This window comes from Dromiciops gliroides, chromosome 1 (assembly GCF_019393635.1).
Source record: "Dromiciops gliroides isolate mDroGli1 chromosome 1, mDroGli1.pri, whole genome shotgun sequence".
Taxonomy (NCBI): domain Eukaryota; kingdom Metazoa; phylum Chordata; class Mammalia; order Microbiotheria; family Microbiotheriidae; genus Dromiciops; species Dromiciops gliroides.
In genome coordinates this window covers 97,734,387-97,762,025 of record NC_057861.1, presented here as the reverse complement: position 1 = coordinate 97,762,025, position 27,639 = coordinate 97,734,387, and the positions used below count along the sequence as shown (strand labels likewise).

General features: G+C 41.0%; 1 protein-coding gene across 1 annotated transcript in view; it reads right to left on the bottom strand.

Annotated features, from left to right (window-relative positions):
* The window catches only part of TMEM71 (transmembrane protein 71), a 139,631-nt gene extending 113,342 nt beyond the window's left edge, over positions 1–26,289 (bottom strand). Inside the window, exon 1 of the mRNA XM_043991642.1 lies at positions 26,143–26,289. Within this exon, the coding sequence (XP_043847577.1) occupies positions 26,143–26,289 (147 nt within the window). The remainder of the gene's footprint in view (positions 1–26,142) is intronic.
* Positions 26,290–27,639: the final 1,350 nt, after the last annotated feature.

The following is a 27,639-nucleotide window of genomic DNA, read 5'->3' as shown; positions in this document are numbered from 1 at the left end:
TGCATGTTGTAGACTTAAAATTATCTAATTTGTGTCACTAAGACAAAAATGCAGCAAATAATAGAGCCATAGAAATTTCTTCAGAAAGAAGGAACATTAGAGATCATTTATCAGGAAAATCATATATTTTACCTTTTAAAAAAATTTTGTTGCTATCTCTTATTTTTATAGCAACTCCAGAGAGACATTCCTTGTTACAAAGAAGGAAAAATAAATATTAAAATATTTTTTAAAAAGAGAGAGAGAATAGGGGAAAGAAAAGCATTATAGTGTTATGGTGGGAAAATGGGGTATGGGGTTTGGGTTCTTAGGAATTCCTCTTTAAAGAATTACACCCTCTTGCACACAAAACTTAGTTAGAATAAGGTGATAGTTTATTTAGGAGCAAGGGAAGGGAAGGGTGGGGGGAGGGAAACCATGAAAGAAATCCTTGGACTTTTTCATGAGGAGATTGGCATAAAGCACATGGCTCAGAGGTACCAAATCTCCTCGAACAGGAGACTGGAAGGTACTTTTATAGGGGACTGATGGGGATAGACCATCTGCCCGTGAAAAGTTCCTTTAGTGAGAGAGGACCATCCCCCACTGGTGGTAGCTGGGGGAATTGGGTGAGGACTGGATGACCATCCCCCACTGGTAGTGACTAAAGGAATTGGGTGAGGGGTGGCTACAGATCCCTCTTCAGAACACAAAGGCCACAGCCACACCCAAACTTATCTCCCCAGGGTAAGGGAGACCAGAATGAAGGGTAGGATTCCGAAACTAGCTCAGTCCACTTTGGTTCAGCTTATCTCTCTAGGTGTTATCTGTCCTCTGGTTTAGTTTCTCAAGGAGAAGATTCCTTGATGTGCCCCAGAGAACTTCTGGGGTGTTCTGCACCCCATGACAATAGCAAAACTAACCAACATGGGGGGCGGCTAGGTGGCATAGTGGATAAAGCACCGGCCCTGGATTCAGGAGTACCTGAGTTCAAATCCAGCCTCAGACACTTGACACTTACCAGCTATGTGACCCTGGGCAAGTCACTTAACCCCCAATGCCCCGCAAAAAACAAAAACAAAAACAAAAACAAAAAAACTAACCAACATGTCAACTATGTTAGCTATATCACAGAAATGTATATGCTTTACCATGTGGTCAGTATCAGTTGAACATTAATATTGGTTCATTGTCTGTGGTTCCTTTAAGGAGAATATAGCTTCCCTAGTTATCTCTACTTTTATGATTTTTTTTTGTTTGCCTGAAAATTACAACTCTTTTTTGAAAAATTCACTTTTGCATAGTAATTTTTCCCAGCATCACATTGTCATTCTGTATGTTATTTTTTTTCCTTCATAGATGTATTTCTCTTATACAATATACTATCGGGTTTTGTTTTCTTTTGTTTTGTCATTCTTTTTATTAGGTTGTTTAATCCATTCAGATTGAAAGTGATTATTATCAGACTTTTTAAATCGTTCCATATATTTTTGTACTGATTTTGCATCCTCTTTTTCTTTTTAAGTACTATATTCCTTTCATTACTTTTGCTCATAATATTTTATGCTAGTTTATCCCTATAGGCCCTCCCCACTTCCCCAGTTATTGTTTGACCATCTTATCATTGAGTTTAAACTATTAATTTCTATCTTTATTTAACTTAATTTTGTTATCTTTCTCTATCCTTACTTCGTCATCCCCCCAACCCCATTTAAGTACGTAGTTCAAAACATCTTTTCTTTTCCCTTGTGAGTTCCTTAAGGGCAGAGACTATCTTCTTTGTCCTTTTATATCATCAATGCTTATGTGCTGGGCACATGGTAGTATTCAATAAATGTTTATTGCTTATTGACTTGATAAACTCTAATTTGTAATAACCTATTTTTACCGTATCCATTTCCAAGAAGATTTTTTTTCTACTTCATTCTCTATATTTCTGTTTATTCTGAATTTTATTTTCTGACTCAAGGGTATATCCTTGTTTACTTCTTAATTCTCTCCTTGTGTACTTCTGGGTCATATGAGCAACAAGATGATGGACTAGATGTTTTCTCTAATCTCCAATACTTTTAATATCACTTGTGGTAAAAAGTTTTAACAGTCGGTTAGATAACGGAGAGACGCCAGTTTTTTTTTTAGGACTGCCCTTTTGGGGAGGAGACCAACAGCATGAGCTACGCACACCAGTCCACCTGCGACGCACGCCAGATTGCCTGCTGAGCACTTGACTTCCGGGGTGCGAGCTTAAAAGGCAAGGAGAGAACAGAAGTGGGCCTTTTTCCTGCTCCGCTGGTCTCCTGGCTGCACTGCACAGACAGACGCGGACTGGAGTTTGACTCGGCCCGGCTCTTGGTTAACAGCACCCGCTTGACTCGGTCTCTTGCCCCAAAGGTGGCCTTCCACTTTTAGTGAGTTTTATACAGAATATAGACTAAGCCTAGACTTAAGATGATTTGTATTGTATTTCTACTTTCCTATCTTTCTAATCAACATCACCTTGTGACTACCATACAATAAAAGCTCTATCTAGAAAACCAGAAGCTTCTTCCATTTACTAGTCTGGGAGATAAATTAAGGGAAAGGTTAAGTAGGGGAGATTTATGATCTAATATCCAATTTTAATCTCACACACTACAAAATAGAAATTATGTGCCAGAGATAAAATAATTTTAGCTGTCTCCATGATATAGGACACCAAGAACTCAAAGGAAAAGACAATATGAACAAAATAAACCTTCAAAAAGTCATCCCAATTTCTATAAAACAATAACAATCCAAGAAGCAAGATTAGAAAAGGAAAAATCATTCCAAATAACTACAAAATGTATAAAGTATCTGGAGATGAATCTACCAAAGCACACAAAGGATTTATATCTATTAAATTACCAAATACTACTTAAAAAAAATAAAGGACAACTTAAATATCTGGAAGAATATTTAGGGCTTATGGTTAGGCTGTGTCAATAATAAAAACTACCATACTACCAAAGTAAATGTGTACTTTCATACTATATCAATTAAATTATCAAAGGGGTCCTTGTAGAACTTGATAAAATAATACAAAATTCATTTGGAAAAACAAAAGACCCAGAATACCAAAGGAAATTATGAAAGAGGGAAAGGAAAGAGGGAATAGCACTTTCAGAATTCAAAATATATTATAAAGCAGCAGTCATCAAAACCATCTGGTACTGATTTAAAAAACAAAGAGATAGATGAATATGTAAAGAATTAATTGTTATTTGAGGTTTTTATGCCTTGGCGCTCACTGGCCTGGGGCTCCACAAACCAAGCGGTGCTCCACCCACTGGTTGTAGCCATTGCCAGGGCTATGGCACCTCACGCAATCACTACTCGCCAATGCCTACATGGGCCTGGCAAAATTATAATGATTGGAAGCCTAGTGAGGGCAGTCATGTGACTGTCAGAGCGGCCATCCCATTGGCTGGGGCTGTGTGGGGAGTTTCTAGGTTTGGGGGAGGAGAATTGGGTATTCTAGGTGGAAGCTGGAAAGCGACAGGCATTCTGTTGCATATTTTCAGCTAATTCCTGGGTGGTGGTATTTTTCAGGTATTATAATTTCCCTTTCCCCATTTTTATTTCCTTTCCCTTGATCTTACTGATCCTGTTTGTGTTTGTTTTTTTTTTTTAAGTTCATTCTTGTTAAAATAAATCTTGTTCTGTTTTGAGGGAGGCTGCCGGTTTCTTTCCTTGCCCCAATATTGCGGCGAGCCGCTTAGCTAGCACTCCCCAATTAAAAATTGGTCCCCACAAATAAAATAGACCAAATAAGGGAGAATCAGAAAAGATGGAATTTAATAATGCAATGTTCAATAAAACAGAAAGACAAATTGTGAAGGGGGGAGGGGGAACTACCTATTTAATAAAAAAAACTGATGGGAAATCTATAAAACACTGTGGCAGAAATTAGGCTCAGACCAACACCTTACACTATATTCAGGGACTGAACCATCCCACCTATGGCCACTCCCTTCATCATCCTCTGGGCTCTCCCATAACTTTTGAATTCTCTACCACTGATAGTGCACTACTTGCTTATTTGTAATACTGTCACTCCTTTAGTCACTTCTAGGATTTCACTGAAGCCACAGCTATGCCTCTGTGACCCTGGGACTATGTCCACAACACCTTTCACTCCCTCTTTACTCAATCAACAAGGACATCTCTATGCTCCATTTTTCAACCTTGAAGAAGCTACAGCATATGGAGTTTTGCTCCTTTCTCCCCAGAAATAAAAGATGGGGGGAATGCTGTGGGATGATCCCAACACCCAAGGAATCCCTAAACTTTCCCAAGGGAAAAGCAACTCTGCCTCCCACTTCAGGGATACAATGTGGCTGAGCACAAAGACCCTGGTCTGTAAGGAATAAAGATGATATATTGATATGGGTGGGTTCTATTCATACCCAGGCAGTCCTTCTCAGTTGTTTTCCTTCCAGTTGTTTTGCCCCTTCCAGATGCTTTGTATACAGCTTTTGTTTCTAAACATACAAAAAGACCAGGTCTTCTCTTACCCAGAGGGACAGATACACACACACACACACACACACACACATACATACATACATATATACACATACACATACATATACATATCACAGCTATGGGTAGGAAATATATTCTTAAGCAACAAAGGATAGAGTCAACTACAAAAGATAAAATAGATAACTTTGATTATGACACTGAAAAGCTTTTCCACAGACAACATTAATGTATCTAGGATAAGAAGGGAAGAGGTCAAATGGGAAATAGTTATTGTATCAAATTTCTCTGATAAGGGTTTGCTTCCCAGATATATAAAAATTAATAAAGAGAAAGTGGTCAAAGGATGTGAATAAATAGTTCTCAAAAAACTGAAAAGTATTCATAACCACATGAAAGTTCCAAATCACTAATAATAGAGAAATGCAAAACAATCCTTAAGTTGTACTTCACACCCAGTAAATGTCAAAAATTATTTTTTAAAATAGAATTAGTCAAAGGATTGTTGGAGGGGTTATGAGATGACAGTCACACTAATAATACATTGTAGGTAGAGCTGTGAATTGGTACAACTTTTTGGGGAAGCAATTTGTAATTATGTAAACAAAGTGACTAAAATGTCTATACCTTTTGATTCAGAGATTTAATTACTGTGCATATATTCCAAGGAAGCCCCCATAAGAAATTCCCCATATATACTGTTATGGGCCCAGGCCACCCCAGAAGTTTTCTGGAGTACATCAAAGAATCTTCTCATTGAGAAACTAAACCAAAGGACAGATACATCTAAAGAGATAAGTGGAACTGGATCAGGACTGAGCTAGCTGTGGGACCACCACCCTTCATTCCGGTCTCCCTCACCCCTGGGGAGATAAGATTAGGTGTGACTGATGCCTTTGTGGTGGTAGGAGGAGAGAGATGGCTTGAGAGATCCACAGCCACCCCTCACCCAATTCCCCCAGCCACCACCAGTGGAGGATGGTCCTCCCTCAATAAGAGAACTTTCCAGAGTCAGATGATCACCCCCATAAAAGTATCTGCCTGAGTCCTGCTCGAGGAGATTAGTATCTCAGAGCTACGCTCTGTGCCATGCCTTCTCCCCATGAGAAGAAGTCCAAGGATTTCTCTCTTGGTTTCCCTTCCCCAGCCCCTAAGTAAACTATTATCTTATTCTAGTGGATTTGTGTGCAAGAGGGTATAATTCTTTAAAGAGGAATTCCTAAGGACCCTAAACCCCTACCCCTACCCCAAACCCCCAACCCTATTCTCCCCATAACATATACCAAACTATTTATAAAGGATATTTTTGTGATAGCAAAGAACTTGAAACAAAATAGATGCCCATTGACTGGGGAATGGCTAAACATATTGTGGTACAGAAACACAATGGAATATTACTGTGATATAAGAAATAATGTATGTGTACAGAGAAGCATGGAAAGATCTACATGAACTGATGCAGAGTGAAATAAGCAGAGCCAAGAAAACAACATATACTGTTATGGCACAATTGACACAGAAAATATTCAGCCAGGTACTCAAGGTGAAGAGAGAGAGAGTTTATTATGCGTGGACCCAAGGAGGGGATTTCATCCCTCCAACAATGGGCAGTGAGTATTGTAGTACACCTGGTTATATACAAAAAGAGTAAGTGTGATATAGTGACAAGTTTATCAAATGAAGATGAGGTCAGTTATTCACCAAAGGATGCATAGTGGCACCTAGTGGTTAGGGGAGGCTTGGCGTTGCAGTTGGGATACCGTTAAGGGAGGCTTGGCATTGTAGCTGGGGTACCTCAAAGCCAGAGCCTATCTGAGACAGACAAGGTCAGAAAGCAGAGATTACAGACTGCAGCTGCAGTTTGGAACATAGCAAGGGCAGGGTCTGTTTGAGATAGACAAGATCAGAGGCTATGTGTGATATTCTACATTAATACAATGACTACAAAAATGCAAATGAAAAGAATTACACACACACACACATACACACACATACACACACACACACACACACACACACAAATTAAAAGCAAATGTAGCAAAATTAGAAAGATCAAGTATGTCCTGCCAAAAAAGATATGAAAAGATACTCCCAATCCATTTCTTCATAGAGGTGAGAGGTCCATATTGAGTTGTTGCACATTGCACATATTTTTGTACTTTTTCAATGTATTGATTATGTGCTGGTTTTTCTTCTTAAAAATATTATTAATTGTTATTTTATAATTAAATTTAATTATTTTTCTTTTCTTAAATTCTGATTTAAGAAATTTTTTAAAAGCATTTCCGTAACAAAATAGAATAGAAAGAAGGATTGCACATAAAACTGCAGATCTATTACCTGCAGGTTCTCTACCCAAAGGAATATAAGTTTTGATTGCTTAAACCTCACAAGATGTCTGGGGGTTTAGGGCCTTGATTTTTTTAAGGACAATGCCTTAACTCCAAATAACTCTGGCTCTCATTGATTGGCAATAGGTCCCAGCCCAAGCTTCATTAGCCATTGTTTGGTCTTTTAATGGCTCCAAGTGAGGGTAAATAGCAATTGTTTCTGTTTTGGCTAGAAACCCTAAGGGCCTTCCCCTTGCAGATTTTCTTTCCTTCTTTGCTTCCTTCCTTCTTTCTTTCCTTCCTTCCTTCCTTCCTTCCTTCCTTCCTTCCTTCCTTCCTTCCTTCCTTCCTTCCTTCCTTCCTTCTTTCCTTCCTTCCTTCCTTCCTTCCTTCCTACCTTCCTTCCTTCCTTCCTTCCTTCCTTCCTTCCTTCCTTCCTTCCTTCCTTCCTTCCTTCCTTCCTTCTTTCTTTCTTTCTTCCTTCTTTCCTTCCTTCCTTCCTCCCTCCATATTGCTCTGTTTTTTCCTTTATTTTTTCTTCATTCATTCATTCAATTCATTTCATTGTTGTTTTGACTAGGTAAAGGAGGCCATTCTTTGCCTCACTTCTTACCTAACCTTAATCACTGAATGGGTGTTGCTTCAGTCAAACTGAGACCTGGGAAAGACCTTAGCTTGAAAAGGTCAAAGTCTCCCACTGCATCCAAAGCTGTCTCCAGTCCTCTCAATGTATATCTCGCCCCTGGACCCAGGCTCTGGAGGAAAGAGCAGAGCTGGTGACTTTGCACAGTCCTCCCTCACTTAAATCCAATTCACTGAAAGTCATCACATTAATTCCTGATGTCATGGTCCTCTTCAAGAATGAAGGACAAACAACTAACTACCCTCCCTTTCCTTATTCTAACCATTCCTTTAAGAGTCCCTCCCTTATTCTCTCTCTCTACCTTCCTAAATCTTAATTTATATACCCTTCTAAAAGTTTCTACCTTATTCTGTCTCCTTGCCCTCTTATTTTTTATTAATTTATATAATTTTTATACCCACAAAAGACATCTATTCACCTGTAGGGATTTAGTCATCTTTTCAACCCTTCCATCTTCATTTCCCCTATCTGTTCTTTTAAATCTTTAGCCCCTTAGTTTAAAAACAAAAACCCTAAGTATGCCTCTACCTCATTAATCAATCTTATGCTTTTATTTAAACAATAACCAATGAATATGAGGTAGTTTATATCATTACTTACTCTTCATAATAATTACACTTACTTACTTTTTATGGAGTTTCTGTTGTTTGGGATGCTTATAAGTTGAACAATACATTGACTTCTTTCGCAGGATTCCTTCAAACACCTCCTTTTTGTTCAACATCCATCTTTTTCTGTTAAAGCTTGGTCTTAGATTGGGGGTTATACACATTTAATTTTGCACTCTGTACCTTTTTGCTTTTTGATATACTATTTCTTTGATTTATCATGATTATTGAATAATCCTTTTTTATTTCAATTGCCTTTCCTTCATATTTGAAGGTCTTTCTGAACTAAATTAATTCTTAATTTCTTCATTTGTGAATTTCATTTCTCTTTTTGAATTATTCTGGATATCTGGAGAGTTCATAGAATTCTGCTTTTTGTTAGGTAATACTGGTTCACTTTCTTATTTTAATATTTACTTAATATATTTTGTTTCCTCTTGTAATAGGGGGAAATGGGGTACAGGGTTTGGTTAGGGGTAGGGGTTGGGGTTCTTAGGAATTCCTCTTTAAAGAATTACACCCTCTTGTACACAAAGGCAGTTAGAATAAGATGGTAGTTTATTTAGGGGCAAGGGTAGGGAAGGGGAAGGGGAAGGGAAACCATGAAAGAAATCCTTGGACTTCTTATGGGGAGATAGGCACAAAGCACGTGACTCTGAGGTACCAATCTCCTCTAGCAGGAGACTGGTAGGTACTTTTATAGGGGACTAATGGGAGTGACCATCTGTCTGTGGAAAGTTTCTTTAGTGAGGGAGGACCATCCCACCACTGGTGGTAGCTGGGGGAATTGGGTGAGGAGTGGAAGACCATCCCCCACTAGTAGTGACTAGAGGAATTGGATGAGGGGTGGCTACAGAACTCTCTTCAGGACACAAAGGCTGCAGCCACACCCAAACTTATCTCCCCAGGGGTAAGGGAGACCAGGTTCAGCTTATCTCTCTAGGCGTTATCTGTCCTCTGGTTTAGTTTCTCAAGGAGAAGATTCCTTGATGTGCCCCACAGAACTTCTGGGGTGCTCTGCACCCCATGACATTTTGAAGTTTTACTCATTCTTCCTTTTGAGTTTTAGGATCCTTTCTATTGGCAGATCTGCTTTTGCACCAGGCTTTGTTGGGTTTGTTTTTGGGGGTTTTTTTTAGCTTTTTTTTCTTAATAATATGGTGTGATAGCTATTCCCTTGTATTTCTTGTTACTTGATTTTCAGTCCTTTCCTTCTGCTGGATCACTTCAATCTTTACTGTAGAAATTTTAGTTGAAATGGTTCATCCCCCCTCTACTGAAAACCTCCAGGGGGAGAATGCTAAAGCCAGCTGAGCTTCTACTTCCCATCCCATCATGCTTGATTGGCTACTCCCCTCTCAATTATGACCCTGGGCTTCATTGTATTCAGAATGGTTTTAGCTCTGCTGATTCCTCCATTCTATCTCATCCTTTTCTTCATGTGACTAGGCAGAATCAGCACCTACTGCTTCTTTTTTTTTTTTTTAGCGAGGCAATTGGGGTTAAGTGACTTGCCCAGGGTCACACAGCTAGTAAGTGTTAAGTGAGGCCGGATTTGAACTCAGGTACTCCTGACTCCAGGGCCAGTGCTCTATCCACTGCGCCACCTAGCTGCCCCCCTACTGCTTCTTAAGACATGTAGTAGATTCATTTGGACAGTGTCTTTGCCATGGAGCATCCATTACTACTACTGCAGGTGTGTATAGTTGGGATGAAAGGGACTAAGCTGTGTGAGAACCTAGTGTTTAAATTTTCCCTTGTAATTCATGAAGTTTTTGTCTTGTTTTATGTGGTTTCATCTTCTTATCTTGTTGAATTAAATGTGGCACATAATTGCTTTTGTTTTATGATTTAGGTATTGAAGAAGCTTGCATAAATCTATCTTTTTTGTCATGTGACCTTACCTATTTTTAAAACTTACATGCCATAGTTGGCATGATTTAGTGGAAAGAATGTTGAAACTGCTTTCAATTCCTGGCAGTAACTACCTATGGGACCTTGAGCAATTCATTTCAACTCTCTAGGCCTCAGTTTGTTCATATTCCTGGATGACCTCTAAGTTCCTTCCAAGATTAATTTCTTTAATATGTGATGTGATAACATGGGATATGATCAAAAGGGGAACTAAAAGAATTAATCATTATTATTGACAATATTTTAAAATCTCATAGGACACTAGATTGAGGCAGGTATTTCTTCATCTTTGGTAACTGACACTGAAACAGGTATCTGAATATTATACCATCTTGTGTGGGAATGATTGGAAACATTGTCATGAAACTATGCCAAGTTGTTGTACCTGTGTAACACTTTTTCTCATAAAAATTTGGATGAATTGGACAGATAATCCTGCTTGTGGGAAATCAGTTTCTCCAAAGAATTGTTCTTATTATTGGTGTCTTAGTAACAGCAAAGGTTACCATACTACCACTTGGCATTGCACCACCCCTGGATACTATTTCTTGACAAGGCCTGTAATTCTGGCAGTTGCTACCAACTGTTGTGCCAGTTAGTGAAAGGTTAAAGCCTTGCCTGGCTTATAAACACCCTTTAATACCACCAACCCAACAGGGAATGCCATCCAGAATGATATGTATGATGTCTTAGGAGTAAATGATCAGCTTCCTAGAAGACTGCAAATTTAGCTTCTTTCAATGAGAACACATTTCACGACAAATATTGTATTTTGACTCGTGGACACAGCTACTATTTCACAGTATTTAGAGCTAGAATGAACCTTAGTTAGTATATAGTTCAATTCCCTTTTACATATGATGAAACTGAAGTCCAGAGAGGATTTTTTCAAGGTTATGTCATGGGGCGCAGAGCACCCCAGAATTTCTCTGGGGCACACCGAGGAATCTTCTCCTTGAGAAACTAAACCAGAGGACAGATAAGGCCTAGAGGAACCAAATCAGACTGAGCTAGCTTGGGATTCCTACCCTTCATTCCGGTCTCCCTTATCCTGGGGAGATAAGTTTGGGTGTGGCTTCGGCCTTTGTGTTCTGAAGAGGGATCCGTAGCCACCCCTCACCCAATTCCTCTAGTCACTACCAGTGGGGGATGGTCTTCCACTGCTCACCCAATTCCCCAGCTACCACCAGTGGGGGATGGTCCTCTCTCACTAAAGGAACTTTCCACAGGCAGATGGTCCACCCCCATCAGTCATCTATAAAAGTACCTTCCGGTCTCCTGTTCGAGGAGATTTGGTACCTCTGAGCCATGTGCTTTATGCCAAATCTCCCCATGAAAAGTCTAAGGATTTCTTTCATGGTTTCCCTCCCCCCACCCTTCCCTTCCCTTGCTCCTAAATAAACTATCACCTTGTTCTAACTAAGTTTTGTGTGCAAGAGGGTGTAATTCTTTAAAGAGGAATTCCCAAGAACCCCAACCCGTACCCCATTTTCCCACTATATCATCTGGCGCCCAACGTTGTAGGGACGTGGGATTTTCCTCTTTCCTCTTAACACACAAAACTGGGGGGTGGGAACCTCCCTTCTGGGTTTCCTTTCTCCCTCTCCCGCCTGAGTCACAGAGAGGTAGAGAGAGGGTCAGCTTTCGCACGCGACAGTGGAGGGCAGCCTGAGTCTCCCTCCCTCGCTGAAAGCTCAAACAGACGTCTGGACCACGCTTGGCACAGAACCTGGAGGTAAGGCCCTACCTTCTGGGTTTCTCTTCTCCCTCTCCCACCGGACTCAACCTCCCGTTTGAGTCACAGAGAGGTAGAGACGGTCGGTGTCTGCAGGACAGCAGAGAGCAGCCTGGGACTCCTAGATGTCCGAACCACTCTCGGACTCTCAGACTACACGTTTCTGGGTAAGAACATTTATGCTTATGTGTCTATCCCTTACCAGCTCTCTGCTCTTGGTTCAGACTATTCTCCTTAGACAGTAGTTATGGGACAGAAAGGGAGTGTTCCGAAAAATTCACCTCTGGGGTGCATCCTAAGAGATTGGACTAGACTGGAACTTAAAAACCTAAGAAAGAGATGTATGATACATTTTTGTAACAATTTATGGCCACATTATCCTCTAGGAAGTGAAGGAAATTGGCCTGTACACGGCACCCTTAATTATAATACCATCTTGCAATTGGACAAGTTTTGCAAGCGTGAAGGGAGATGGACAGAGATTCCATACATATCGGCTTTTATGAGTTTGAGCCAGAAGTCAAAGGGAAAGGATGAGGTCCCCTTGCCGGTTGAGAATCACCACAAGCCCAAGCAATTCGCTAACTCTTTGGGCACCTACTCTGAGACCTCAGCCTCCCCTCCTCCTCAAACTCATTCCCTACCTGTTTCTCGTTCCACTCCTTCTCCGCCTGCTTCCATACCTATGGGTCAACCACAGTCATATCACTCTATGACTGAGACCTCTCCTTGCCCACCGGCTGATCTCAGAACCAATTCCCTGTGCCACACGGGGAGTGGATATCAGTCTCCTTCTATCCTGCTCTACCCCATTTACAATCGGGGGGAACTCCACTATGTTCCCATTTCTCCTGTTTTTTCCATTCAGCCGACCCCATCTGCTTTACCTAATCTGCAGTCACCTACGGCTATCTCCCTTTCCCCATCTCCACCCATGCTGCAGCCAAAGACTGTTTCCCCTCCCCCACCTACTCCACAGCCAAAGGCTGTCACCCCTCCCCCACTGGGCCCTGCGCCCAATCCTCTGTCTCCACCTGAGCTATCTCCCCAACCCAGGTCCTTACCAGCGTCTCCCACTACTTCCCTGCTTCCATTAAGGGAATTTCCCATTGGGAAGGGCACAACAGTAAGGCATGCCCCTTTTTCTATAAGCAGGTTATCTCAGATTAAAGAGAAATTGGGGAGCTACTCAGAGAACCCCACAAAGTTCATAGATGGCTTTAAGTCTGTGACACTGGAGTTTGACCTTTCCTGGACCGATTTGCAAATTATTCTTGCCAGCTGTTGTACCCCTGATGAGAAAAAACAGATTTGGGACCTGGCTGTACAAGTTGGGGATGAACACTCGCAGGTTGGAAATTGGGTTGGGGTCCCTGGTTTTACAGCTGTCCCAGTCATAGAACCGAGATGGAACTATGATAACAGGGAAGACAGAGCTCGTAGAAATCACATGGTCACCTGCCTAGTTGAGGGAATGAGAAGGGGGGTTAAGAAACAGGTCAATTATGGAAAGGTGAGGGAGATAACACAGGGGTCTGATGAAAATCCTGCTGTCTTCATGAGCCGCTTAGCAGACTCTCTGAAGAAATATACTAACCTAGACCCCCAAAGAGATGTAGGAATTACTGTCCTCAATATTCATTTTATCAGCCAGTCTGCTCCTGACATTAGGAGAGAGCTCCAGAAGTTAGACTGGGGTCCCCAGATCCCATCCTCACAACTCCTTGACATTGCTTTTAAGATTTTTAATAACAGGGACCTTGCAGTAGCCAAAGAGAGAGAAAAGATGGCTCGTGCCCGCTCCATAGACCAAGCTTCTATAATAGCAGCCGCCATCACCACATCTGCTACCAGCAGAACTCCGGCTGGCCGAGATTCTGGCAGCTGTAGTAAACCGGGACACAGAAGTGGGGGACGCCGCACGAAGGTGAGGTCAGCTCTCCTACCTCTTTGTCCCCAGGGCAGCACCCAAGAGATCGGCTCTGCAGCTTGCTCTCCTGACCAGCATCGTGTCAGGCCTATGGCCAAGCTGGACATAGGAGGCAAGCCTAGGAATGGTTTTGGGGCGACCTCTGTCTTACTCTCTGGTTCAGGTCCTAGCATGCAATCAAGGCACAAAGTAGGGATGGGATAAAAGGACCCTTAATGTAGACAGACACTGCCTATCACAGAATTAGGCTTGAACTCCCTCCTGTAAAGCAGGCCACACCCTGTCCTGCAAAAAAAGGTCCCACTTGACTCCTGATCTGATAAAGTCCCTTTTCCCTTTTGCTCTGGTCAGTTTTAATTTTTTGTTTAAGTCTGTTCCATCTAGGCTCAAGGATTCATGACACTGTGCCTACGTGTTGCCTCTGGACTCTCTGGGCCCCTCACAACTTCGCGCATTCCAGGCCTTCTCCACTTCTCTCCCCTCCCCCTCCCTTGCGCCGTGATTTCTTCGACCCCCGGTCAGCATGAAGCAGTTTCAGAAGAATCTTCGTCCCCTTTCCATATATATAGAGAAGTGGGGAATGTCATGGGGCGCAGAGCACCCCAGAATTTCTCTGGGGCACACCGAGGAATCTTCTCCTTGAGAAACTAAACCAGAGGACAGATAAGGCCTAGAGGAACCAAATCAGACTGAGCTAGCTTGGGATTCCTACCCTTCATTCCGGTCTCCCTTATCCTGGGGAGATAAGTTTGGGTGTGGCTTCGGCCTTTGTGTTCTGAAGAGGGATCCGTAGCCACCCCTCACCCAATTCCTCTAGTCACTACCAGTGGGGGATGGTCCTCCACTGCTCACCCAATTCCCCAGCTACCACCAGTGGGGGATGGTCCTCTCTCACTAAAGGAACTTTCCACAGGCAGATGGTCCACCCCCATCAGTCATCTATAAAAGTACCTTCCGGTCTCCTGTTCGAGGAGATTTGGTACCTCTGAGCCATGTGCTTTATGCCAAATCTCCCCATGAAAAGTCTAAGGATTTCTTTCATGGTTTCCCTCCCCCCCACCCTTCCCTTCCCTTGCTCCTAAATAAACTATCACCTTGTTCTAACTAAGTTTTGTGTGCAAGAGGGTGTAATTCTTTAAAGAGGAATTCCCAAGAACCCCAACCCGTACCCCATTTTCCCACTATATCAGTTATACAAATAGCAAATGGCAGTCAGACTTCAAAACTGGGTCCACTGACCTATTGCTTCTATATTTCCTCTGAAGACTCATCCTCAAATCTTTTACTTTTTAATGGATTTTTCCTTCTCTCTGCTGCTGAGTATTGACAAAAAGCAACACCAGCCTTGCTTCTATTACCTCTCTCAGTCCAGGTTCCCTCATTATGTGTGATGATACAGCCTTCCTGATCACTCCTCTTGAAGGCAGTACATTTCTGAATTGTTTCCCTTCTTATTGGGAACTCCCTACAAATGACCTTGCAATTAAATTCTTATTACTGGAAATCACAAGGTTAACAATGGGATGTTTGCCTTATACCTTATTCCCAGCAATGCTTTCTTTGATCCAGAGACCCTGACTTCCTTGCTGTTCCATAAATAATACATTTCAGGGGCAGCTAGGTGGGCAGTGGATCCAAAGCACTGGCCCTGGATTCAGGAGGACCTGAGTTCAAATCCAGTCTCAGACACTTGACACACTTTCTAGTTGTATGACCCTGGGCAAGTCACTTAACCCACATTACTCCTCAAAAACAAACAAAAAAATAAATTAATGAATAAATAAATAAATAAATGGATAAATGAATGAATGAATGAATAAAATAGACATGAATGAATGAATGGATGGATAGATAGATAAATGAATGAAAGTCCCTTACATTTCTTTCTTTCTTTCTTTTTGCAGGGCAATGAGGTTTAAGTGACTTGCCCAGGGTCACACAGCTAGTAAGTATCAAGTGTCTGAGGCTGGATTTGAACTCAGGTCCTCCTGAATCCAGGGCCTGTGCTTTATCCACTGTACCACCTAGCTGGCCTTCTTACTATTCCTAAATCAAAGTTTCCCATACAAACAAACCCAACCCTCTCTGGATTTGCAGCCAGAAACAGTTACTACCTGAATAACCCCTACAAAGACATTTCATTGACTCATACTAACTACAGGCACACTACATTGTCTCTCTTCTTCTGACTCATAACACAACTCTCTTCATCACTGCAACCACAATGTTAACATTATTCTTATTCCATGCTCCATTTCCTGCATATTTCCTGTCTGTTCTTAACATACTCCATCACAAACAGCCAGAGGCTAGATCTCTTACTGTCACATTAAACAGTGATTGCCCACACCAAGAGAATGCCTTGAAACATCAGCTATAGCTGGGAAATTATAAACAACTGCATTCTGACCCACTCTTTAGGACAAGATGTTCTGTCTTTCAACTTTGCTGTCCATACAGTCTAAAACAAGGAAACAGAGAGTATAGAGAAGGCATCATTCAAAGTATCACTTGTCACAGAGCAAGAAAAGCAGACATTGACTTTATCAATAAAGAAGAGATTAATGAACTTGGAGGAAACAGTATTAAGAAAGCCAGAATTCAAGGAAGTTAAGGTGATAAGGAATAGAGATAGTGAATGTAGACTACTTTTTCTAGAAATCTATCATTTTAAGTAGCAGAAATAGGACTATAGCTGAAGAGCGGCTGAATCTGGGGAATTTTTTTAAACTTTTTTAGGATAGAAAATTTTAGGATGGAAATTTTGTAGGCTGAAGGGAAGGAGCCAGTCTAGAGACAAAATGGAGCTGGATGAGGGGTTGGATGCAGGGATGAATAAAGTAAGGATAGAGAGGAACAGAATCTAAACTCTTTAGGACAAGGACTAGCTGTCTTATTTTGAATTTTATATCCATAATGCAGTATCTATCACCTAGTAGGTACTTTAAAAATGTTTGCTGAATTGAAGTCAACAGAATACAATTAAAGGTACAAGTGAAGGGATTAATGCTTTTTCTTTTTCTTCTTCTTTTTTTTTTTTTGCAGGGCAATAAGGGTTAAGTGACTTTCCCAGGGTCACACAGCTAGTGTAAAGTGTCTGAGGCTGGATTTGAACCCAGGTCCTCCTGAATCCAGAGCCAGTGCTTTATCCACTGTGCCAGAAGGGATTAATTTTGACAAAGAGGATGGCTATATCATTCTCTTGAGACTATAAGAAAGGAGAAAAAAGTATGCATGAGGAAATTGAAACTATCAGGAGATTAGTTAAAGGGACACATGCCATGTTTATTTTTGGGAACTGCACCACCCCAAAACCTGTGCTCAAACTGTGAGAATTGGAATGACACCCCGTGCTGGGAGGGACATTGTGAGCTCTGGCCTAAAAAGAAACCATGTGACTTTGGCATCCAGAAGTGATGTCTGCCACCTGTAGGTCCTGTCAATCAGAGGTACCAGCCAATTAATTTGGAGCTATGTGTGTGGATGGCCCTTTTTCTGGTTTAACAGGAGGCTTCTGGGAGAAGCTGCTTAGGAACGAAGGCCTTTTCGTGTCTGGACGGCAACTTGGTATCAGGGACAGGCAGAATAGGGAGAACTTCACGTGGGCTGTTAGGGAAAGGCAAGTTTTTCTCTCTGGCCTATACCGAATAGATCTAAACTAGGATTTTCCATACTATAAGGAAATCTCTCTCTCTTCACTATACTTTTTCCATACTATAAGGAAATCTCTCTCTCTCTTCACTAACTTCTAATGTGCTTTAATAAATACTTAAAAGTCTAAACTCTTGCTAAGGCTTCTAATTTAAGGCAACCACTCTTTAGATTTTAGACATCATAGCTAGAATTTTAGGCCCTTACAAAACTAAACAATGTGCCCAATTTAAAAGGATGATGGAAATTTCATAGGAGGAGGTGAGACGTGGGAGAGTGTGGGAGAGTGTTCATTTGAGGAGAAGTCAGGCATGTGAGAAAAGAAACCTAGAAAGTAATAAATAAAACCACAGTATGCAGAGATTGAGGAGAGAGATGGTGTTCTGGGTGGCTTTTTTAATTCACCAGACCCTTCCATGACCAATGCAACCCCTACCACTATTTGAGGTGCCAATGACAAAAAGTTCTGCCTGTGAAATCAGGCTAAGTGAGGGACTAATTAATTTATTGCCAAATTATCATATATTGAAAACATCTGAGCAATCCTCATTTGAGGAGATCCCCTTTCTATGCAAAAGAAGCACTTAATTAACTGTACTGTTTTCAAACCCTTTTTGCTTGAAAGTTAAGAATTAATAGTTTTATTTTACACACAGATGTTTATAACCTCAACATTTTCATGCTAAAAGCTCAACAGATTTTTCCCTTTTGTAACTTTTTCAAGAAGCCTTATAAGACTACACACATACACATATATACTGCCAAATTCATTCACAAAATGAGAATTATTATTTAATATTATTATCACCTGCAATGGGAAGGTTGGTCTCTGTGAGATTAAAAAAAGGCTCCCAAGATTACTGAATTTGAATGTATCACACTTAAGGTAATCAAGAGAAAAACTGTACAATACAAACCTCAAATTCAGATAACCTATACCTAAGGCTGCTAAGGGTTAGGGTTAGACTAAGTTTTCCCCCCAGGGATGAGTTCATTAAAAAAAAAAATAATGACACATTGCCTATGTGGTAGAAATATCTAAGGCAGTCATTTTCTAGCACTCTTCTCCATCAACTTGGGACATGACCACTATGTTCTTTTGATGAACCCCAAATGAATATGTAAATTATGCATTGGGCACTTCTTTCATTTTCGGTGGTACAAAGATAAAACTTAGAACATGACCATCATTTGTTGCTAACTCTTGGGCAATTAGAAGAAAAGAGAGATGATCTTTATAGCCTCTATAATTATCTCCTTGAGTCTAGGACATATAGGGAAGATAGAGTTAACTTGGTACTGAAGTTCAGAGCTTTGGTACCTGAAAGGATAACAAACAACTGCTACTTAAGACTGGAAGGTAAGAGATTGTGCAATGATCTCTGTGGATGTTCAGTAAGGTTAACCTGGAAATTAAGGAAACAATCAATATAGGAGAAATAAGGTCTTTAATGGGGCAGAGGAAGCTAGGAATACTCAAAGATGGGAACTGAGGACAGGGTTTTTATGGGGTAACAGAATAGAAGGGAACCAAAAGATTGCTCCAGAGTCACTTACAACTAATGTAAATGAACCTTTAGCAAAAGAAACAATAGAACTGTCCCTGAGTTAAGTATAGAAGCTACTAACTCTAAATAGAAAATACTTAATGTAGGTGGACCCTTTTTACATAATAATATAAAGTCCTGGGAGTAAGGTGGGGAAACCTGGGGAGGGGATAAGTTGCTGGTGGGGGAGGTCCCTAAATCCATCAAGAGTCTGGAAATGACAAAGATTGGTTAGCCCCAGGCAATTCAACCTGCCTGGGTAGGGGGGACTGGGTGGGGAATAAGTTTACAGTAAATTTTGCATACAATTTCATATTGCTTTCCAAAATGGTTGTGCCCATTCACAGGTGTATCAGCAGTACATCAATGTGCATGTTTTCCCACAGTCCCACCACATTTTATCATTTTCCCTTTTTGTTTTTGCCAATCTTGTGAGCATGAGGTCTCAACCTGGAACATTCCACCCCTACCACCCTCTTCTGCTGATTAACTAGTTTCTCTCAGAATGTGTGTGTTAAGGAAAGCATACAGACCAGCCATATGTTCATTCCTCTTCAGTCTCTATTCCTGACTCTCTGCACTTTTCTTTATCATGTGCCTGCATGGAAGTCTTCTCCCCTTCCAAACTCTTTGTGAGGAGTGGTTGTTCTGATTTCTGGAGCTAATTCTATCCCCTTTGTGCCACTCAGACAGCAGCCACGCCTAATGGGCTTATCTCTCTTGCTTCTCAAGGTGTGTCTATCCTTTACTTTAGCTGGCCAGTTTAAAGTTTAATAGTCCCAAATACCCCATAACAATGGGGTAGAGATTGGCGTTTATTAATTAATTATATAGTTTTTGTATATGTAACATTGGATAATGAGGTGGCACAGTGGACCTAGAGTCAGGAAGACTTGTCTTTCTGAGTTCAAATGTGACCTAAGACTCTTAGTAGTTGTCTGATCCTGGGCAAGTCACTTCACCCTGTTTGCCTTAGTTTCCTCATCTGTAAAATGAGCTGGAGAAGGAAATGGCAAACCATTCCAGTATCTTTGCCAAGAAAACCCCAAATGGGGGAATTGGACACAACTGAAAAGTGACTCAACTGCAACATATGTGAGAATTTATAAGGCAATTTTAGAACATAACTCTTGATTGCCTCTGAAGACAGTGACAAAATCAATATGGTAATGAGCAAATAGCAGATTCAGAAGGGCCCTTTGATTGCTTGCCCCTGAGAACATCTGAAAGGTATTATTTTTGCTTTCCAATGAACACTGACATCTTCATCCATGGGACTGATATAGGTAGATTAGCAAAAAGCTTGCCAGATTCACATCAGTGAGAATTGTGAATCCATTGCTAAAATACAATAGATCAGAACACTTGGATTGGACAGGTTCATTTGCACAAGAAGTTGAAGATTAAGAAGAAACCTTGTGAATCTCAGGAAGAAGAGAGTTTTGGGAGAGATTTACAAAATAATCTGAAGCTAAAATTCACAAAGTATGGTCAGCCCCAGGCAATTCATTGGCCTGGGAAAGAAACTAGATGAGGTCAATCAGTTCAGTCAAATGCCCATTAGGCATGGCTGCTGCCTGAGTGGCACAAAGGGGACAGAGATAGCTCCAGAAATCAGAACAACCACCCCTCACAAAGAGTTTGGAAGGGGAGAAGACTTCCATGCAGGCACATGTATCTGAGGCCACATTTGAATTCAGATCTTCCTGACCTTGGCACTATCCATTGAAATGCGCAGCTGCCCTGATAATAGAGATAAGTATAATAATAATAAAGATAATAGAGATGAGCATAAATCCCTACATGGGATTAAGAAAAAAAATCAGTTGTACCTAGAGGAACTGGGAGAGATGGATGTAAATATTTCTTTTGAAAATGAAAAATATAAGCTCCTTCAGGACAAGGTTTGTTTTTCTTTTTTTCTTTTTCTTGGATTTTTTGGTTTTGTTTTGGGGTTTTTTTTTTTGGACTGACTTGAACCCCTAAGGGTAGAACAAGGAATGACAGAAATTGCAGTGGCAGATTTTAGTGTATAAGGAAAAGCTTCCTAACACAAAGCTGTTCAAAAGTGGACTTGGCTACCTTAGAAGGAAGTAAGCTTCTATAATTGGAGAGAATCAGGGTTCTTTGAGGGAAGCCTGGTGGCCCTTTTTTGAGATGCTGTGCAGGCAATTATGGGTCAGACACAAGTTGTATTAGATGATCCCTTCCAACTCTAAGATTCTACAATTGCTCTTTCTCATTCCCTGCCTGTTGCACTGGCCTGTACTTTAGCAGAGGGACCAAGGCTGCTTGGGTCCTTACTATACTGCCAAGCCAGTGGGGTCACTATATTGGAAGATGAAGCAATAACAAGCTTGGCATGTCTGTTGCCTAGGAAATTAATGCTTCCTACTAATGCCTAATAACAAGGGTTCTTAGCTTCCCTGACCATAAGGTTGCTCTACTCCAGTATTTTTGGCCCTCATTCTGCCCCTGCTCCTTTCATCCAGATGGTTGCTCAGTTGGACACTCATGTCCATCAGCCCTGCCATGTCCTTAGTGATCAGATGTCCTACTAACATCCCAGTATTTCTCTATCTGGGTTGCTTTTTGAAAATGTCATTTATCACCACCTCTCCCTATTCTAAATGGATATTCACTGGCCCATTTAATGGATAAAGGAAGTCAACTTTTTTTTTTTGTTGTTAGGAAATTGGGGTTAAGTGACATGGTCACACAGCTAGTAAGTGTTAATTGTCTGAGGCCAGATTTGAACTCAGGTACTCCTGACTCTAGGGCCAGTGCTCTATCCACTGCACCACCTAGCTGCCCCAGGAAGTTAACTTTTTACACTGCCAGTATTCCCAGGAAAGCATCAGGTTTAAAACTTGTGCTGGGGATGCCACAAGCTACCTCAGATCTGTGACAATTGTCCTGTCTGCAATGATAATGATGCAGAATAAGTACATTGATTTAAATGGTATCATTTTTATTGTATTAGTATAGCCTGACAATGAGAAGCTAATATCTTTCATTTTTTTTGTTTTTGTTTTTGTAGGGCAATGGGGGTTAAGTGACTTGCCCAGGGTAACACAGCTAGTAAGTGTCAAGTGACTGAGGCCAGATTTGAACTCAGGTACTCCTGAATCCAGGGCCTGTGCTTTATCCACTGCTAGCGCCCCAGCTAATATCTTTCCATTTATATAGGTCTATAGTGGGATGCAGGATCCCAAGAAAACAAAAGACCCTAATCCACAAGGAATCCTTAAAATTCTATAAGAAAAAACAGCTCTGCCTCTCAGCTCAGCAATGCATTGTGACTAATGACAAAGACCCTGGTTTGCAAAGAACAAAGATGATATATTGATATGGATGGGTGCTATTCTAACTCCAGATGCTCCCTTCCCAGTTGTTTTGCCCCTTCCAGTCTCTTTTCATCCCCTTCCAGTTGTTTCAATCCTCTCCCAGTTGTTTTGACAGCTTTGTTTGTAAACATATAGAGACCAGCTTTTCTCTTTCTCAGTGAGATAGTCTCCATAGTGACACTGTCTCCTGCCCATATATTCCTCTCTCCCAATAAATCTTTTTATCCTTACAAGATTTGCTATTAGCCTATAATTCTTTGGGAGAACAAGCCTCACAATTCAGGTCTCAAGTCCCCTCAACATTTTGGTGCTGAAAACCCCAGGGTGACAGGTAAAAAGACAGGCTGCTCCTTTGGCTCTTGGATTCCCCAGGTGTGGTATGCACTGTGCTTTCTCCTCTGGCAGGAGCCTCAGCTGCTTCTGGTGGATCCCCACAGTGTGAGGTCAGACTAGCCAGCCTACATCTGGATTTTCATTTCTCTACAATCTGGAGATGGCCTGACTTGAAAAACACTCTTTGGTTTTTGTCAATACCTACTTGTATGCAGGTGTAGTAGTCTCTCAGTGTGGTCTAGCCCAATCCACCATGATAAGGGACAAGGAGAAAGCATTCTGCGTGACCCTTCCCCCCACCCCCAGTGTATCCTTAAAGATTGGAACAAATTGGACTTAAGGCAAAAAGCTCTACTGTAACATTGAACAGCTGTTATACAATTTAGAGGATCAGGAGAAATGGCCCATGAATGGCACTTTAAAGTATAACACCATCTTTCCTTTAGAAGTCCCTTATATTTAGCATTATGTCCCTGAGTCAATACTCAGAGTTCTGGGACTCTTGTCCTATGTGCCTTACCACTCTTCATGTCACATAATAAATGTGGCCCTGCTGATTTTTGCTCCCTCATCTCTGCTTACTCCCTCTTCTCCTCCCCCCCACTCAGCTGCACTCTCCCTTTCCTCCTGATCAGTACTTACCACACCCAGAGTGGGGTCTAGTAAGGTACACAGGAAGTCCACTATCTTACAGTTGTTGGTTTCTTTGTGTGGCTTATGTGCATTTATGTGTCTGTCAAGTGTTGTACTTGTGTGTTTGGATGGAAAAGGGTTTTTTTTGTTTTAATAGATAAAGGTTTTTTTTCTTTTTTCTAAGATCCCTTTACCATCCCAAGCTGTGGCCAGGCTGGGAAGGTGAGGGAAGGACAAATTCTGACTGCAGGATGTCTTTACATTGTGAACGACTCAGAGTTTGAATTTGGCATTGGAATGCAAATTCTCTGCTAGGCATTCATAGCTGTAGATGAACATTGCAAAAACTATTTTGTTTTGGTTTTTTGAGTAATTAATGTTGGTGAAGGCTTTCCTAATCTATAAATTAACCCTTCAAATACTACAAGGTTGAAAGCTGCAAGGCTAAGGGTGAATATGGATTGTTTAGCTTGTTTAGCCAATCCCCTATTGATGGACATTCCTTTGATATCCAATTTTTAGTCACTACAAAAAGAGCTGCTATAAATGATTTTGTTGTTTTGTTTTGTTTTGTTTTTTGTACAAATAGGTCTTTTTCTCTTTGGGGATATAAACCTAGCAGTGGTATTGCTGTATCAAAAGGTATGCACAGTTCTATAGCCCTTTGGGCATAGTTCCAAATTGCTCTGCTCTACAGAATGTTTGAATCTTTTCACAACTCCACCAACAGTAGATTAGTGACAAGGACACTTTTAAGGTCTCTCTGAAGAACTTTGACATTGATTGAAAAGACATTGGGGCGGCTAGGTGGCGCAGTGGATAAAGTACCGGCCCTGGATTCAGGAGTACCGGAGTTCAAATCCGACCTCAGACACTTGACACTTACTAGCTGTGTGACCCTGGGCAAGTCACTTAACCCCCATTGCCCTGCAAAAAAAAAAAAAAGAAAAGAAAAGACATTGGAGACACTGGCTCAGAACCATCCAGCATGGCATGCCCTCATCAAAAAAGGTGCTGTACTGTATGAACAAATCAGAATTGCAATAACTCAAAAGAAATGTGAGATGCACAAATTTAGAGACATCTCCACTGCAAATATTCATATTGACTATTTGTGCTTGACCTCGGTAGGGCCTTCTGAGTTAATACTGGTCTGATCAGTCACAGTTGAATACACTGTACCTTGACCCCAATATAGTGATGTCATTTTGGTCTTCTTTGAGAACAAAGGACAACAAAGTAGACTCCCAAATATTTTATAAAATCAGTAGTTTATTTTGAATGAAATGTTCTTTCATTTCTTGATGGGCTTGATTGGCAATATACATAAAAGCTGATTATTTGTGTGGGTTTCATATCCTGCTACTTGCTGTGGTCATTGTTTCAATAAATATTTCACTTGAATCTCTCAATAGATCATTATTTAATTTGCGGTGTGAGAAATAATTATTAATAACCGATAATTTGGATGGAAATTCAGAGCTCTCCCCTTCTAAAATCCTTTAAAAGTTCCTTTTTACTTTTCTTTTCTTTTTTTTTTTTTTGGTGAGGCAATTGGAGTTAAGTGACTTGCCCAGGGTCACACAGCTACTAAGAGTCAAGTGTCTGAGGTCAGATTTGAACTCAGGTCCTCCTGACTCCAGGGCCAGTGCTCCATCCACTGTGCCACCTAGCTGGCCCCTAAAAGTTCCCTTTTTCTTAAAAGACTTCACTGATAATGAGATTGCATTGACTCTCCTCCATCTTGGTAAGACCCCATCCAACCTTGTAAGGAATTTAATCTATTTAATTCAAGCTATTCAAGATCCTTTTGTCTAGATAGCAGAAGGCTGGGGGTGGTCTGAGTAGAGATAATTTCTCTTGTCCAGGGGTCACTCTCAGCCTCCCATTGGAAAGAGTTTACATTCTTTCAATTGATAGCCTAAAGAAGCTATAGGTGGTCTGGTATAGAGATGCTTTCCCTATCCAAGAGAGACTCAGCACTTCATTTTATTATAGCTTACCTCCAATCATGTTAACTAATTAGATTTGAATGCTATTTGATGGACCACCCACTGTTTTTGTTTTTGTTTTGGGTTGTTTTTTTTTTGCAGGGCAATGAGGGTTAAGTGACTTGCCCAAGGTCACACAGCTAGTAAGTTTCAAGTGTCTGAGGTCAAATTTGAACTCAGAACCTCCTGGATCCAGGGCTGGTGCTTTATCCACTGTACCACCTAGCTGCCCCGACTACTCACTGTTTTGAAGGATATATATACTGTGAGTTTGCCACCATGATTGTCTTTGGTCTAAGAGAGTGACAAATGACCATCCTTTTATTAATAACCTCCTGGCCTTATTAAGAAAATGATTAAATTACCTAGAAACTATGTCTCTCTAAATTTTTGTCATGGCAGAAAGTAAAAATTGTATTTCTTCTTTGTCTATGCTTATTCTAGAAATTTATTTTTCTTGTATTATGTTATAGCTACCATTTCTAGCACCATTTGAAATAATAGTAATTAATACAGATATTTTTGTTTTATCCTTGCTCTTACTAGAGACTTCTAGCCTCTCTCTATTACATATAATGCTGGTTCTTGGTTTTAGGTAGATACTATTTACCATATTATGGAAAGGTCTATGTATTGCTATGCTTTTTAGTGTTTTTCTTTTTTTTTTTTTTTAAATTTCTCAAGGAGCTTACATTCCAATGACAGAGACAACACATGTAGGAGAGTGGTGCCCCAAAGAAGGAAGGTTTTTTTGGTTTGGAAAGTTACAAAAATGGTATGAATTGATGCATATTTTTGGGAAAAAATCATTGATGTATTTTGTTTTTACATTATAAACATTTAGAGATTACTTGCCCTATGTGAGAAATCTCATAACAAAATAAAACAGTTTAGGAAAACTAATAATACAGTAATCTCATCTGAAAGTGCATGTAACATTTAACATCTGTAGCACCCCCCACCCTCACACACATACACATATACATGTACTTTTCTACTGACATAGGGCTTGACACCAGGGGCTGCATTTGACGGTGGGAGAAATGATCAAGTTCCACTGGACAGCTACCGCCCACTTTAAGCTGGGCAAACCCCAGCCAGTAAGGTGTTGTCCTGTCATGGTTCATCTTCCTCACTGGGTGCATGGGGATTAAGGTTACAGCCTGACAGGTGAACTGAAGCATTGGAACCAGCAAACAATAAAGTTAACTCACATTCCAGGCCACCTGCCCTAAAGTTGGGCAGTTGGAATGTCCGGACTATGATGACTGAACTCTCAAATGACCTACAAGCAGTCAGAGACTTTTGGAAAACAGTGGTGATAAACAACGAGCTACGAAGACTAAATGTTGACATTGGGGTCTTGCAGGAAACGCGAATCTCAGACTCTGGAAGGCTGAAGGAAAAGGATCATACATTCTTCTGGAAGGGCAAAACTTCGGCAGAACCACGGGAACATGGTGTGGGCTTTGCTGTGAAAAACACATTGCTGAAAATGATTGAATTGATTGGTGATGGTACTGAGAGACTGCTCACACTTCGTCTGAACACAGTTGAAGGACCCGTGAACCTTATCAGCATATACGCTCTGACATTAACAGCTTCACAACAGACCAAAGATGAGTTCTATGATAAGCTGAAAGCAACACTAGGAGCTATCCCCACATATGAATTCATCATTCTTCTGGGTGATTTTAATGCAAGAGTTGGCTCTGACCATGTGTCCTGGCCAACATGCCTCGGGCCATATGGCGTTGGAAAGATTAATGAAAATGGGCAAAGACTGTTGGAATTTTGCACTTACCAAGATTTGTGTGTATCCAACTCATTTTATAAGTCACCATAGCACAAAGTATCATGGAGACATCCCAGATCGCAACATTGGCACCAATTGGACTTAATAATAACTTAATAATAATAATGCTCTCAAGTGCATTCTTAACATGCGGTCATACCACAGTGCCGACTGTGACACTGATAACTCGTTAGTTTGTTGTAAAGTGTGGCTCTGGCCCAAAATATTGCATCACCTTAAACCAACAGGGCGATCTCATATTGACACTAGCAAAACCATGAATCTCAGCAAGGTGGATCAATTTTTGAGATCTTTCAAGAATGCATCAATCGCATCTTCTCCTGCTACATCAGCTTCTGAAAAATGGAAACAGATATATGAGAGTGTCCACAGACTTGCTCTTGATGTCTTTGGGAAGAGGACCAGCAAAACAAACAACTGGTTTGAAGCCAAGTGCAGTGAAATGAATCCTGTCGTTGAGGCCAAGCGCAGCGCACTCATTGAATACAAACGCTCCCCGAATGAAAGTGCTCTTCAGAAACTCATGCTTCGAGAAGAAATGCTCAGTGAATCGTGAGGCGGTGTGTGAACAAATATTGGTTTGAGCTCAGTGAGGGACTACAGGTTGCTGCTGACACGGGAAACATCAGAGGAATGTACAAAGGCACCAAGAAAGCTTGCGGACCCACTCAGAGCAAGA